This window comes from Prunus dulcis, chromosome 1 (assembly GCF_902201215.1).
Source record: "Prunus dulcis chromosome 1, ALMONDv2, whole genome shotgun sequence".
In the NCBI taxonomy this organism is placed as follows: Eukaryota; Viridiplantae; Streptophyta; class Magnoliopsida; order Rosales; family Rosaceae; genus Prunus; species Prunus dulcis.
This window is the reverse complement of record NC_047650.1, coordinates 11,292,969-11,308,924: the sequence shown is the minus strand read 5'-3', so window position 1 is coordinate 11,308,924 and position 15,956 is coordinate 11,292,969. Positions and strand designations below refer to the sequence as shown.

General features: G+C 36.5%; 3 protein-coding genes and 1 pseudogene across 3 annotated transcripts; 1 reads left to right on the top strand and 3 right to left on the bottom strand.

Annotated features, from left to right (window-relative positions):
- Positions 1-3,405: 3,405 nt before the first annotated feature.
- On the top strand, positions 3,406-5,019 carry LOC117614464 (CASP-like protein 1E1). Its single transcript, XM_034343282.1, has 2 exons — positions 3,406-3,977; positions 4,528-5,019. Exons 1-2 carry the CDS (start codon positions 3,718-3,720, stop codon positions 4,865-4,867), a joined length of 600 nt encoding a protein of 199 aa, XP_034199173.1. The 5' UTR covers positions 3,406-3,717; the 3' UTR covers positions 4,868-5,019.
- A 351-nt stretch (positions 5,020-5,370) lies between these two features.
- Positions 5,371-6,534, bottom strand: LOC117613810 (aspartic proteinase nepenthesin-1-like). The gene has a single exon (XM_034342396.1). It carries the CDS (start codon positions 6,532-6,534, stop codon positions 5,371-5,373), a length of 1,164 nt encoding a protein of 387 aa, XP_034198287.1.
- A 3,028-nt stretch (positions 6,535-9,562) lies between these two features.
- LOC117613803 lies at positions 9,563-11,739 on the bottom strand (annotated as a pseudogene).
- Positions 11,450-15,729, bottom strand: LOC117636653. Its single transcript, XM_034371265.1, has 11 exons — positions 15,441-15,729; positions 14,894-15,004; positions 14,655-14,809; positions 14,448-14,541; positions 14,218-14,288; positions 14,023-14,129; positions 13,307-13,428; positions 13,060-13,148; positions 12,553-12,612; positions 12,018-12,122; positions 11,450-11,938 (listed from the first exon to the last, which is right to left on the bottom strand). The coding sequence occupies exons 1-11, from the start codon at positions 15,607-15,609 to the stop codon at positions 11,819-11,821; spliced, it is 1,203 nt and encodes a 400-aa protein (XP_034227156.1). The 5' UTR covers positions 15,610-15,729; the 3' UTR covers positions 11,450-11,818.
- Between the last annotated feature and the right edge of the window lie 227 nt (positions 15,730-15,956).

Here is a 15,956-nt window from a genome sequence, read left to right as displayed (position 1 = left end):
AGAGGTATCGTCCTCCCAATCTTCTGATCGCCCGGTAGTTAACATGAACACAACACAAATCAATGATGCCACGATCAATAAGCTCCTAATTAGAAAACTGCAGCAAAATTAAAGTAAATGACAGGCTTCTTAGTTGATCCCATCACTAATCACTTTTAACGTCTCTCGATATTGAGCTACAAGTGGCAATTATAAGTAGCAGATTAAGGTTGACAAGACAATATTAGGGAGTGGTCATGAACAATCAGTAATACATAAGAGGCAAACTAATAGGTTCAATTCAGGGGAGGAATTTTTAGTTGACTTTCTCTGCCTTCCAAATGGTTCATCTGATTTTTTTTTTTTGGGTTAGTGGCATGCAATGAAGTATGTGTAGCATCTCATGGGGTATGTAGGGGAACTCAAGTTAAAATTAGAAAACCTAATTTTTCTTTTTGGGGAAATCAAGTCTCAGAGGGATGCTTGAAATTATACGCGTAGGACTTTCGGTTGGTTTAATTCTTATTAAGATTGGGAGAATCTTCTACTTGGTAAACTTCATTTTCTTTATTTATCTTTTTTTTTTTTTTTTTTGCCAAAACATTACTTTATTTACTATGGGGGGAGGAAGGTGTTATCTGTGCTGTGGTGTGGTCCTCCTCCAAGCTTTAAAAAAAAACAGGTGTACTTTTCAAGCGCCAAAAGAAGATTTATAGGTAGAAATCAGAGTTTCATTTAATGACATCATGCCGAAGGGCCTCTACCGAAGCGCCAAAAGTTTGTTGTACCTTGCTTCGACCAAACACTAATTTGGGATACGACCTTGATGACCCTGCTGAAGGGTCTTTATTGAAGGTGGAAGTTGTCGTGCCGATTTCGGAACATGTGTCTCTACCACATCAACTTGCAAAAGTTTCATATCAAAGAAATGTGCGAACATCCCAATACTTTTTGTCTATTAAATGGCAATGTTCCCAAAATGAAAAGGTAAATTAACCTAAAGCACTACTGTTATTTTGTCAAAATTACCTCTAATCCACTACTTAGTTGACTTAAGCATTGGAGAGCCTTTGGCCGGTACCACACCGGAACTTCTTGCGTACTTGTAAAAATCCACACAGGGGATCAGCTTGGAAAACAATGGAGACAAAAATGTTCATTTTATATTTGGGGTTAAAACTGCATCTGCAAGAAAAGCCTTATGGTTTGAAATTTACTATCTTGGAATCTAAATTGGGTTTGGAAGATGCAACGTCTCTCTCTCACAGTTGACTTGAAATCAATTTAAAGTTTGTATGCATTATTAGTTGGAGAAAGTAATTAAAGTTTATATACTTCATTAATCCTAGCCGACCTAGCCGTCGATAAATAATTAACCTCATAATTAGCTCAGATAAATATTAAAGTAGACTGTTTTATTTCGTCAGTTCACCGTGCACGTTTCTGCAGAATTTAAGTATATATGAACGTTCTGGTCATACAACAATAATTAATAATGCTGCGCTTTATATATGCAGCAATTATCTCTATTAGATTTTCCATTGTTGAAGTAGAGTTGTACCTTAAACATTTTTTTTACTTCTTATCTAAAATTTTGACCAGCGCTGTTATATGAGGTATTCTCTAATTCAATTTAATAACATTAACATTTTTTAAATATTTGTCACTTTCAGTCGAAAATTCTGACCGACAAGATAGAAAAACTTGTATGAAACGTGGATAGTTAGCACTGGTTTGCTATTCATAACCAATCACAAACTGCCATGTGAAAAAATTATTAGATATGACATGCCGTGATTAATCGGAAATAGTAAACATTTCACACAAGTGTTTTTCATTATATGGGGTCCCTATCACCTCGATCGAGATCAAATCTTACGCCTTCATATTGTGTTTGATTTGATATTGAATTTTCAAAGGCCTATGAAATGTGCAAGCCTATGCAAATCGCCGTCCAAAAGGGTTTGGTTTTTTATTGTGATTTTGCCGCATAGAGAGCAGTATTAGTTCTTCTGGCAGATGATCTTTAGCCTTGAAATATGAATGCAATTTATGGCATTTTTCTAATAATAATAATAATTGTAGTCAGCCCTCATAATATATTATATATCAAAAATAATTTTTTTATAAATAAAAAAAGTATAATAATAATAACTTTGTAATAAACAAGTATAGTAGGTTAAGTTATTGAATTTCAATCAACTACCAGGATTTAAGACTCACTGCTGGCGTTATAATAATAATATTATAGTTGAGGCGATTCTGAATCATTGAAGGCTGTTTCGTACCAACTTATAAAAATCATCCCTCCTAATATTTATATGCTGGAAATTAAATTCTTATCTTAATGTGTTGACTAACAATTTATTCATAGTTCTGAGGGGGAAAACAATGACACGTCTGCACAATATTGTAGATAAGAAAGTGATCGTCCCTGGATTGGATCGCATTCTTAACCAATAAAAAAGTTACAAAACATGGTTTAGGATCTGTTTTCGCTGCCATTCATTATTTATATAAATGATAGCCGGAGGGGAATTTTAACACAGGATATCGAGTATAAAGATAATTGTTCTTAACTACTTTTTCTACGAACTTTTTGTGTTTGTCAGTCTTTTTAATGAGAGAATGACATATGAGAAAGGTGAGGGAGACGAAAGAGAGAGAATACATATAATTAAATAGAATTTAAAAACCTTTTAATTATTTATTTATTTTAGTATAAAATTTCTTCTTCTTTCATTTTTATTTCAAAGTACGGGTCATGCGGCCTTGTCAATATAATTGAAAGAAGAAGATTTTTTATGGGCTACTTGTAGCCGTGTTGGTAGTGTGAAAGCCAATCAAGCCAATCTTCTTGTAGCCATGTTGGAAATACGTGTGGATAACACATCTTCAGTTCACAAGAGAAGAGACAAGGGAGGCCATAACGTGCACTTAATTTCCAAAGATATGTGGAGATCTGCTCTTTGTTACAATAAAAAACAATGGTTTAAGAAAATTATTATGACAATTTAAAATGTTTGGTTACTTGTTCCCTCATGGGCATAGATACTGGATTAAAGGAAATAATATACATATATGTAACTAGTTAGGAAAAACCTACTAACTCATCACAATCAAATTCTAAATCTAATCTTGCAATTATCTGTAAATCACATGTATCTTTAAAACGCGTGTGTTCAATACTTGTGGAAAATTAACCGAAGAGAAAACATTATGTTATGTGGTATGAGAACACCATCACATAATATTACTAATTCACGTATTATAACATAATGCATTTCTTGCCAGCTGGCCATCCATGAGTCTGAGAGTTATCTTTAACTTGTGAGGCAGCTGGTCCTAATCACATTTGAAAACCCGGCAAGCTATAGAGTCTAGAGAGACTGCAGATAAATCCGGGACCGCATATCCAATTGATCACATACATACATATCGAAAATATGAAAATTTGGCATAGCATGAGCACATAACCAACAGAGTCCTATTCCTCTGTCAGTGCGTCTTCTTCCAACTTATCCACCTCCTTTGTTGGCCCTTGCCATTCCCTAGTTGTTCATTGAAATTAAATCCATAAGGACCCTACCCTAACCCATTTGTCAAAAAAGTCACTCTCTACAAGAGCGCCTTTCTATTTAAAGCTTCAAACTACTCCTAGTCCTTTAACTTCTCTCCTATTCTCTCTTTCTGTCTCTGAGTTGGGTTGGTACTTTGGTACTTTGTTACTTTGGGGACATGGAGAGCCAGAGCCAGTACATTGGGAGCAATAGTGGGATGGATGGGGTGGATCAGAAGGAAGGGAAGGTAGCAAACCAGAGAAAAACAGGGACTTGTGAGTCAATTCTGAGGATTTTGGCCTTCATGCTAACTGCAACTGCAGCTGTAGTTCTTGGGGTGAGTAAACAAACCGAAATTGTGTCAGTGCAGATCCTCCCAACCTTGTCTCCTATTGATCTTCCAGCCACTGCTAAGTGGCATTACTTATCTGCTTTTGTGTAAGCTCTCTCTCTCTCTCTCTCTCTCTCTCTCTCTCTCTCTATGATTTGAACACTAACTAATTACTAATGTTTTCTTTGATGATATATCCACACATACAGTTTATTTTGTTTTGCATCATTTAACATGCTTTTTTTATTTAATTTTATTTACGAAATTTAACATGTTATGTTATCATACTGTAATTCGAGAACCATTAATAGTCTCACAACATAACATACTATGAGAGATGCGAGATATCTACCAAGACCGAGAAATCATAACCCTATAAGAGATTGGTGTGAGTAAAGCTAGATGTGATTTGATACAATACAAATTGAAGCTTAAGGCCAAAATCATAAACGAGGGATTTCTTAAATCAAAATAGAACACATATCTCCTACATGAAGACCTGGAAGATCTTGGCTTCCAAATTACAGTAAACTCACATAGTTGATTCGGTAACTCTAGATTATTGGTAAGTAGTTATTGTTGGTAAGTCTAGATTATTGGTAAGTAATTATTGTATAATTCTAGTAACTAATTTTACCAAGGTTGACTATGTGTTAGGTACTTTGTGGTAGCAAATGCCATAGCATGTGCATATGCGGCATTTTCCCTAGTCCTTTCGTTTGCAAATCGGGGCACCAAGAGCAGCTTAGGGCTGGTGATCATCCTCCTTGATCTGTTAATGGTGGCATTGCTCTTCTCCTGCAATGGAGCCGCCACGGCAATTGGTCTGATGGGGTACCAAGGGAATTCACATGTGCAATGGAACAAGGTCTGCAACGTGTTCGGGCGATTTTGTAACCATGCGGCAGCTGCAATAGTCCTGTCCATGCTTGGATCTCTTGCATTTATGTACCTAGTTGTGCTTGCTGCCTTAGGCCTCCACAGGAGGTCTAAGTAGAATAATGGCATGCACTGCACCATATAATTTGCAATACCTATAACAGAGGTAGAGCCCAATTTTTATTCTCTATGTCAAGTACTAGCTAGTTTGGTGTGTGCATAATAAAGAAATTTGATTTCTTTCACCAATATTATATTGCTTCTGAAATATTATTTGTCCACTATAGTATTTCTGAAACTGCTTATATTGTTGTCAATTGCTTTCAAAAGTCGACATGGAAGCAATTAGATCATTATGACATAATCTCTCATGAAAAAGTTGAAGAGTATCTTCAATTTCAAACATTAATTGGAAGGAAAATAAAAAGTTGGGTTGGTGGGGACTTTCTTGTGTTCACAAAGTGTATATACAGAGAGAGAGAGAGGTCTTTGATTTTGTGGCTTCTGTTTTCCTAAGGGTGAAATCAAAGGTTGATAAAAAGAGTTACCAGCAATTGTTTTTTTTTCTGATTGAAAGTCTTGAAAGATGAGAAATATTGTTGAATTTGGTTAGGCCACTACCTATTGGAAGGTAGCACAGTCGTCAACCGGAGCAAAAGAAACCACTTGTTCTTCAAGGTCAAAACCAACAAAATAGTTCTGTTGCTGGACATTTCCAAATATGGACAACTTTTCATTGGACCTCACCATGGCAAGGCACCAAAGCCCCTTCTTTGCTTCAATGTAAGTAGTTTGTTTCATTAGAATGACTTCTGCACCATCAAAAATGAATGTCACATCAGGTACTGCAGATTCCAAGTCCTCAAAACTTCCTTCAAAACACAACTCAAACCATTCGCTTGGTCCTCTCCTTTGTGGCAAATCTATGGCTTCGTTCAGTGCCTTGATCAATGCATCATATGCTTCTGATCTAAGAAATGTGTAAGTTGTGCCGGAATCAATCATAAACCCTCCTTCCCCATCACTTGTCCTGTTAAAAAGCCCAACGGGGAGAGGTACATTTTGGTCACCAATGCGAATTCCAATAAGAGTGACATAGTAATACCGATCCTCTCCCTCCAGAAATGGAGTTCGCCCACCAGAGATCACTGCCTCTGATCCAAAATACATCCTGCTTCCCAATCCCTCGTTGTTCGGGAGCGCCATACAGTATGAGAACTTTTTTATGTCTAGTTGAGAAATTAAGGACAGGGGCTGTCTGCTCAAGCCGAGAGCACCTGATTCATTCCCAACAAAATGCCATGAAGAGTAGTCAGAACAACCAAAATCCAAGTGACCAACATCCACAAGGTTCCTCTCAGGGTCTTCAAATGCAAACTTGTCATGGGACAGAGTTCCCTCCGTTGTGGAACCATCTCCATATCTTACCCTATAGTAGCAAGGGTCAAGAAACTCTGCGCAGGTTCTCCTGCCTACCCCTAAAACCTCACAGGCAAGGGAATCACACGGATGGTGACCATAAGAGGAGGATTTTGCAGGGTTGAAGACAGGGGAGCTTTGTGAGCATTTGACCCAAATGACCTCACTTCCAGTGTCCATGAAGGCATGTACTTGGGTAGGAGGAGTGCCCACAGAGAAAGTCACTGTGTACTCACCATTTTCAGGGACTATTCTAGAAGAGATATCTTGTTCTGAGGATGAAAAGGTGGTGGTGAGTGAGTGGATGTGGTTAAGACGCAAGACAGAACGATAAGCAGCAGCTTGTATACGATCATAGGCAGTCATGGAATGATTGTATGATGGGGATAGAGGTGAGTCATGGTGGATCAGACGAACCGAAAAGCCATCACCAGCAGTACTGCTGCCGATAGGGTGTATGGATTGAAGAGTAAAGATGGTGTTCAAGAAGAAGAAAATGGTGGAAAAGAGAGAAAGGGCAGTCATATGCCTATTATTTAATATATGAGAATACTGCATCGGAATTTAAGTACCTAGCCAACTAATGCTTTTTTAGGATAATCTATGCATTTTGGTGCAATTGTTGTCTATTAATAAGGCAGCATTAGGAGTAGATTTAGTTATTAATGTATACCATGTAAGTTTGTGAACTAATATAAAGTGTGAATGAGTTTTTTTATTATAAAAAAAGTAGGTCAAGAAAGGCATCAAGGATGTGATACCTTTACTCTTGCATCAAAAGGATGTGATACCTTTACTCTTGCATCAAGGATGTGATTCCTCAATCTTCAATCTTCCTTCTCTCTCTTTCTCGATCCTTGCGAAATAAATAGGAGTAAATAGACCACACCCACGGAGTGTTGGCCAAAGACCCTCCAATGCCTAATTTAGTTCAATTGAATCTTGATAAAGATACGACAATAGCTAAAATGAATGGAGTTTTCTCTCATTGGGAGAGTCGGATGGCCTTAGCCGTGTGTGGTGGCACTTAGTCTTGTGAGATAGAGAGTGGGGAGGGGGCGACGGCAAGAGAGAGAGAAAGGGTTTTTTCAGGTGAGAAAGCAATTAAAAATAATTACCTCAAATGTCTTGCGTAGCTATGTATTTATAGTCTTGTGTGCTAGGATTTTGGGAGAATAATCCTACCATTCTTCCCTAAAAAGATGATAGAAATTATTCCAAGAGATTTGGTGGAGATTGATTCCTTGATTTAGGAAGATATTCCTATCTTAAATCAAAGATAATTTCCGTAATTAAATAGACTTTAATTATGATTTTTTTTTTAATTTTTCAGAGTTATTACCCATAGAAAGATTTTAGCACTTTCACGTTTAATAATATATTATACACGTACACACGTATTTCTCATGTTTAATACACATATTATTAATACACACAAATTTTGTGTGTTTAATACACATATTTTTTACCAAAATTTCAATAAGACACACAAAATTCACGTATTATACACATAATTCTCACATATTATTGAATAAAAATAATATATATATATATATATTTTTTAAATGGTATAGCCGCACGGCTATACTTAGTTTTCCCTTAATTTTCTTTAAAAAGTAGTCTTGCCATGCGGCTATACTCTTTTTTTAATTTTGTTTTAAAAATAGTATAGCACATAGGTGCTGGGCGGGTCTATATATAACGGCTATACTAGATTTTTAAAAAAATTTATCCGAAATAGTATAGCCATGCGGGTATACTCGTTTTTCCTAATTTTTTTTAAAAATAGTATGCCGGCCGGCTTTATTGTTTAAACACGTGGCACCTAGCCAGTGGGAGCGTCTTTTTATAAATATATAGTATAGCCGCCCAGCTATACTTTTTAAAAAGAATATTTAATCCTCGAAATTTCGCCGGCATAGACCTGCGCCGACGAACTTTCGTCGGGAGAAGGTTTTTTAAAATTTTAAAAATATAAAATTAGTTTTTTTACTCTTTTTTTTTTGGCCTACTTCCTTAATTTAATATATGTAATTAAGTAATATCTTAGCTTTTTGAATTACTTTAATTTAGTATTTTTATTTTTATTTTTATTTAATATAAAAACATTTTTAAAAAAAGTCTACAAAATAATTAATTTCTATTTATTAAGTCTGTCGTGAAATCGTTTGGATATCGTAATTAAATTTCTCCATAGGCCAAGAGCCCTATCCATTACTATTAGGCCATTACTCGAGTCTCTATTTCCCCTTTTGATTTTTTACTTTTCCAGAGTTATTACCCGTAAAAAGATTATAGCACTTTCACGTTTAATAATGTATTATACACGTATGCATGTATTTCTCATGTTTAATACACATGTTTTTACAAAAATTTCAATAAGACACACAAAATTCACGTATTATACACATAATTCTCACATATTGTTGAATAAAGATAATATGTATATATTTTTAAATGGTATAGCCGCATGGTTATACCCAATTTTCCATAATTTTCTTTAAAAAGTAGTATAGCTGTGCGGCTATACTCCTTTTTTCTAATTTTATTTAAAAAATCGTGTCGCCTCATGGCTTTACTTTTTTGACACGTGACGCATAAGCACTGGGCATGTGTATATGTATAGAGGACAAATAGGTCTTCGATCTTGTGGTTTCTGTTTTCTTAAGGGTGAAATCAAAGGTGTTGGAAAATAATATTATAATCTTTATTAGATTTTTTAATTTTTAATTTTTAATGCGTGAATGAAAATAATTATTTTGTTTAGGTATGAAGGGTAGCATCGGATGCAATTGAATTAAGTGCAGTTGCATCTTTCCTTTGCATAAGTGGCGTCATTTAGTGAACAGCCACTGTTATTATTCCAGAGGTCACTTGGGTTAATTGTAAAAAAACCCGTGTTGTATGGCTATCCAACTAGTTCTTACCCGTGAAAATTTAGAGTATTCCCCAGTGCTCTAGTTTTACTCTTTTGATCAATTCTGAGTCTAGTCTTGAGAGTATAAATATATAATTAGTTTGTCATAGCCTTAAATTGAAGTGCTTCAATTTAAGATTATCGATTGTTGAATATTGGGAGATAGACGCCTATAGAACTACCGAACACAAGGACAGGGGCGAAATCTGTCTTTAGGACATTACAATTCTTGCAAGCCTCAATCACTAAAGTTGTCAGTATTTCTATTGTGTTTGTTAATTTACATTAATTTCATATAAATTTGTTATTGTATTTGATTATTACAATTCTATTGAGAATTTTTATTATCTTTAAATTCATATTTTCTATTGTTCCAACAAAAAAAAAAGGTTGATAAAAAGACTTGCTAGCATGTTTTTCTGATTAAAAGTCTGGAAAGATCAGAAATATTATTGAAGTTGGTTAGGCCACTACCTACTAGAAGGTAGCACAGTCAACTGGAGCAAAAGAAACCACTTCTTGTTCAAGGTCATAACCAACAAAATAGTTCTGTTGTTGCATATTTCCAAGTATGGACAACTCTTCATTGGACCTCACCATGGCAAGGCACCAAAGCCCCTTCTCTGCTTCAATGTAAGTAGTTTGTTTCATTAGAATGACTTCTGCACCATCAAAAATGAATTTCAAATCTGGTGCTGCAGAATCCAAGTCCTCAAAACTTCCCTCAAAACACAACTCATACCATTCGCTTGGTCCTCTCCTTTGAGGCAAATCTATGGCTTCCCCCAGTGCCTCGATCAATGCATCATATGCTTCTGATCTAAGGAATGTGTAAGTTGTGCCTGAATCAATAATAAACCTGCTCTACTTCAATGTAAGTAGTTTGCTTCGTTAGCATGACTTGTACACCATAAAAAAGAAATGTAACATCTGGTCCTGCAGAGTCCAAGTCCTCAAAACTTCCCTCGAAACACTTCTCAAACCATTCCATCGGATCTCTCCTTTGCAGTGCCGTGACTAATACGCCAAATGCTTCTGATCGAAGCATCGTATAAGTTGTGCCTGAATCAATAACAAACCCTCCTTCCCCATCACTTATCATACTAAAAATCCCATCAGGGAGAGGAACATCTTGATCACCAATGCTAATTTCATTCAGAGTGACATAGTAGTAGGCCTTTTCCTCTTGATCAAATGGAGTTTGGCAGCACCATGCAGTATGAGAACTTTGTTTTTCTGATCCAAAATGTATCCTGCTTACTGATTCCTCATTGTCTGGCAGCACCATGCAGTATGAGAACTTCGTTATGCCCAGTTAAGAAGTTAAGGACAAAGCAGCCCTGTTCAAGCCCAGAGCACCTGTTTGTTTGGTTCCCCACAAATTCCCATGAAGAGTAGTTGGAACAGCCAAAATCCAAGTGTCCAACATCTACAAGCTCCCTCTCAGAGCCTTCAAATGCAAACTTGTCATGAGAAATAGTTCCCCTTGTTGTGGAACCATCTACATATTCTCCTATATAGTAGCAAGGTTCACGAAAATCTCTGCCTCCGCAAGTGTTGCCGCTTGCACCTAGATCATTACAAGAAAGGGAATCGCACGAATAGTAGCTGCAGGAGGAAGATTCTGCAGGGTTAAAGACATTGGAACTTTGTAAGCATTTGATCCAAATGACATCACTTCCAGTGTCCATAAAGGACTGAATTTGAGTAGGGAGTGTCCCTGCCTACAGAGAAAGTCACTGTGTACTCACCGTTCTAAGGCACTAATCTAGAAGAAATATCATATTCCTGGCGTGAGGATGGAGAGGAGGTGGTGAGGGAATGGATGTGGTTGAGGCGCAAGAAAGATCGGTAAGCAGCTGCTCGTATCCGCTCAAGGTTGGTCATGGAGTGGTTGTATAATGGGGAAAGAGGTGAGTTGCGGTGGATCAGGCAAACGGGGCAATGCCATCACCAGCAGTGCTGCTGATAGCACTTGTGGATTGAAGAATGAAGGTGGTGGAAGAAGAAAATGCTGGGAAAGAGAGAGGCAACAACAGCCATATCCCACTGCAGGCAGAAACTATGCACCTATGAGCCAATTGATACTTTTATAGGAGTATAATCCAAAGCATTTTCGTGCATTGGTTGTCCGTTTTACAGCACTTTGGTGCATCAGTTGTTTATGTAGATCATAGAATTACTATATAGCTCAAGAGAAGCATCAAGGGTGTGAAATCTTTTACTATCATAAAAAAAAGCTGAGTGGACATTAGAAAGAATTAGGGTTTATATTTGAAAAATTAGCCATAGGAAACTGAAGAAAACCTTCAAGGATGTGAATCACTGTCGAGAAATCAAAAGATATATACGGCCATCCATTAATTGTTATTAAAAGAAAAACTTCACGTTGCCCAAATCCAGAAATTGTGATTTGAAACTATGCAATAGGGTTTAGTAGGTCCTCTTGCTCTGGAAGATCTAGCTAGAGTATAAAATTAACCTATCAAATGTCACATTCCGAAAATATCCCTCCGCGTCAGAAGTTTCAGCTTGAAGATATTTGAAATGATACAAACGCACTAGTAAAGTTAATTGAATCAAATCACTGACATAACAACAAAACTTGCATTGCCTTTGTAAGGAGAGCAATCATTGGAGTGCTCATCAACCATGGCCAAAACACATGGTTCTCTCTTTCACAGGATACGAACGGCACATGGAGCTTCAGATTTTCATTCATTCCCGAGGAGTTCAATAAAGAACACCTTCTTTGCTGGTTAGGTCCTCAATGTTTACATTCACTTGTAAGCCCGTGGTTAATAGACCACTAACCATTGCAGGAATATCAGATGTTAAAGATACGGCTAATGCCTGGATACAGGGACAACGTGTAAGCTTGAGTTCTCAAACAGACTATTGAACAAGAAAAACAGTTGCATAAATGGTATACCTTTCTGTCCTCTTCCTTTTGGTGCCTAATAACCTCTAAGGGCCACTCACTAACCAACTTTTGAAGCTCAACCACAATGCTGGACTTCTTTGCATCAGGTAAAGTCTGGCATACATAAATCTCAATGGCGTCAGCAAATAGGAAAATATGAAATAAAATCATAACATGGAAATAAGTTTGATCATAATCTTGTCCTTAAAGGTAAGGTGGAGCCAATCTGAAACCAAAATCTTGAGTTGTGTTCAACAATGGAACTCACACCTCATGCGAAACCAGAGTAGGAGCTATTCTCTCTTTGTATGTCAAACATTAAATTTACTAATGGGTGGACAGAAGTATTAAAAGTTCAATTATGGTCATGTATCCTGATATAATAAACAAATGAAATGAATCATAGTTGCTCCATTCATTCAACAGAGAGATTCTGTGGTACCGTTTAAAGGCTTTACATTTCTACAAAAGACTCAGATTTCAAATTAGCTATTGTAGGACTTATTTCCCCTATCAAAATATAAAGTGTAATAAGGAATCAAACCTGATTTAGAACTTGGATGACGGAAGCAGCTTCCTCTGGCTTATGTTCTAAGAGAAAACCCTGCAAAAAAATTAGTAAATAAAAGTTAAAAAAAACATGGGGTGAATTGATTGAAACTAATAGCTATACCAAACAAAGCTCTAACTGGAGATGCTGAGGCAAAGCTCAATCTTTTAAGTTCTAGTTTTTTTTTTTTTTTTTTTTTTTTTTTTTTAATTAACAGAAAGGGGGATTCAAACTTGGAACCTCGTTTGATATTGGCAAAATAAATACCACTAGACAAAGAGCTAGTTGGTTCTAGCTTCATAGAAGCCATTTAACCAGATATATAGAGGAACTGTCACTTAACCGCCTATAACCAGGTGTGAGTGGTTCTCTTACATATCTGGTAGTAGAATCAACCATCTCCAGACCATTGCTTACTGGACCCAGCTACCAGTCCATCTCGTTTTAACAAACAGGTATGGAAAGTTTGGGGGGAGAATACAGGGATGTAAGGTTCAATACCTTAGCACATGAAAATCCACTCGCAACAGTGTGCTGCTTCATCGACTCAGATCTTAACTTCTCAATTTTCCACAATGATTCAACATCTCCTGCAAATGAGAAACTTGAAATGCTTTAAACAATATACCGGATGCCATCATAAAGGATAATATTCATTTGAAGCTAAGGATAGCATTATGACGATAGAAAAAATAATAATAATTTGGTCTCAAAACATAATATAAGAGAACAGAGAATCTGTAGAAACCTATTTTAGCAGCAAATTCCATCCATAGATCAAACGCAGTTTGCCGTAGATTTACTCCAGCTTTGACAAACCTTTTTGAGTACTTAGACATCAGCTGCCAATTATCAGTATTGTAACAGATGCTGCAAATAGTCAACCAAAACAGATTCAAGATCATGTTAAGAACATTACAAAAATATAAAAGTGAAACCCTACAGAAAACAAAAACCTTAGCTAATGATTGTGATGTAGCACAGCCCTGGGTGTGTTAGTTTTAACACTCAGAGCAATAGGACAGAAAAGAATAAGAAAAGCTGAAGGAAAGAAAGATAGAAGGCAGGCAGAAATCAGAGAGTTAAGAGAAGGTTTAATCAATATTCAAATCTGAATTTTAAAGAACTACATAGGGGTATTTATAGCAAACCAAAACCTAGAGACAATAGGATTAAAATCCCCAGCTAAAACAGAAATCCTATTCCTAATAAAATAGGAAACTTAGAAATCCTACTAGGATTTGGAAAACTAAAGAATAAAGGAAACTAACAAACAAATTAGGAAACTAAACAATGTAGGTCCTATGCATCCTGCATCAGATTGTCTTGTTTCTTTGCAATCAAACCACTACAGAGACCACTTGTGAAATCTGCCCAGTATTTTAAGTTCTTTTTCACAATGAAACTTTGGAAGGTAAGAAGTAAAAGCATTATCAAAGCAGTCACAGTTTATGACCTAGATACCTGAAAACAATATCTGCTGTACCAGGTTGCAAGGGTAAGTCATTCTTCTTTAAAAGACTCATTATTTCCATCATAAGTTTAGCATCACCGCGTTCTTTAGCATGTATCTGCAGCCAATTTACAGCAAGATTTTATTGCATCTAAATGTCAAGTACAAGAGAAACCTAAATGGTCAACGTCCAATTTCATTAGTACCAGTAAATGGTGAGCAGATCCGATGGTAGGAGCCAACCCATACACATTATGTTTCCACAAGGCCTTCTTTCCTGCAATGTCAGATATATCGATTGATAAGATCCAGCAAGTGCAGAACTCTGAACACCCAGCAATCTACATGCAAGGGTTTCTCTAAACTGTAGATTTAGAATTTCACTCACAAAAAGAGACCAAATTTGAACCCTAAAAATAAGATTCATATGGCATACCAAAGTCGAGGGCCCCCACACGAACACATGCCTTAGTAACCTCTCGGCAGAGATTGCAATTAAAATCAGAATGGATGCGAAGATTTGACAATCTCTGCAATAAAAAACAAAGCATACAACTGTCAACAGAAACAACTTAAACTTCACTTAGAGTATGCAAATTGAAAATGGTGAGCCAACCATAATGCTGAGAGATTAGGAACTAACAAATCTGCGTAAGTTCTGCAATATGTCAAATAGAAGCTTAATATCTTCATGCTTTTTGCAATTCTCAATCAATGACCATAACCAAGCATTGGGGGGCATTGATCGTTTTATATTCACAGATTGCAGCATTTTATCATACAGCTCCTTCACAACCTCTGCACCCAACCAAGAAAAGAAGATATTACAATAACAACTTAAACATCAATTTGAAACAATTTACACCAAAGCGAAGCTACAACCTGTGGAACCACCTTCGACGGTACTCGCTTCAGAAGAAAAGGGCGCTCTCAATGTCATCATTGTGCACATTGTCCGTTGTTCCATTGGCAGAAGATAACCGCGAGTAATGCCTATATAATTCAATATCCTCATGTAACAAAATTTTTGATTTCAAGATATAGACTTTGCTTGTTTGTTTGGTTCATGAAAAAATACTCGCAGATTATAAATATAAAAAAAGTTAACAATACCTGAGAACATAAAAACAAAAGACTCTAACTTTGTCACTAGAAACATAAGACTCAATAATCATTATCTTTTACCCTTTTATTCCTTTCATTTCCTCAGGTTTCTCAACAACCAAACAACATATAAACTATAGAAACTGCATCAACACAGAAAAAAAAAAAAATCTCAAAAGTAATACTTTACTCCTTTGAGTTCAGCTTTGGCTTGCCAGATATTTCTCGGCAACCAAACAGAATATTAGTTACAAAAAAATTTCAACTAAATACAGAAAAGAGAAAGGTTCGCAATGAGAATTAGATGAGCGAATGCTGAGCCTACCAGAGAACAAGGAGTTTTGCGAAGAGACGGTGCTGAGATTCCGCCATTGGAAAGAAGTGAGGGGAGCTTCGACAACTCGGACATCTGGAGAGAGAAATTGATCGGATTTGATAAAAATGGGAGATTTGAGAGCTCTAGAGAGCCTGCGAGTATTGGAGACCACTTGCATGGCTTTGAAGGACCGAGTCCAGTCTGATTTTGGGGCTCCGAGTGAACTCGGCGAGTTTTGGAGAGAGAGAAAGAGCTAAAGCCCAGGTACTGAAACGATCAGGGTTTAGAGGGAAGACCGGAAGAGAGAGGAGCATGTATTTGTGTAACGGCGGTCCATAGTTGTTACTGTGGAACTTTTTTTTTTTTTTTTAGACCTTTACTGTTGTGGAACTTCACTTCTAAGTTTTTGCTACTTGCTATATACACCCATGAATTTTGATCACCACACCCAAGTATAACTTGAAATTACGAAATTTCAAAGTTTACTCTCTATATATGGTGATAAAAAAGAAATAAAATTTAAAA

Coding starts and splice junctions, on each gene's coding strand:
- LOC117614464 (XM_034343282.1), top strand. CDS start 3,718: ATGGAGAGCCAGAGCCAGTACATTGGGAGCAATAGTGGGATGGATGGG. Junction 3,978..4,527: donor CATTACTTATCTGCTTTTGT/GTAAGCTCTCTC, acceptor ACTATGTGTTAG/GTACTTTGTGGTAGCAAATG.
- LOC117613810 (XM_034342396.1), bottom strand. CDS start 6,534: ATGACTGCCTATGATCGTATACAAGCTGCTGCTTATCGTTCTGTCTTG.
- LOC117636653 (XM_034371265.1), bottom strand. CDS start 15,609: ATGCAAGTGGTCTCCAATACTCGCAGGCTCTCTAGAGCTCTCAAATCT. Junction 15,005..15,440: donor GCAAAACTCCTTGTTCTCTG/GTAGGCTCAGCA, acceptor TGAATTATATAG/GCATTACTCGCGGTTATCTT. Junction 13,429..14,022: donor ACAGCAGATATTGTTTTCAG/GTATCTAGGTCA, acceptor GACTATTTGCAG/CATCTGTTACAATACTGATA.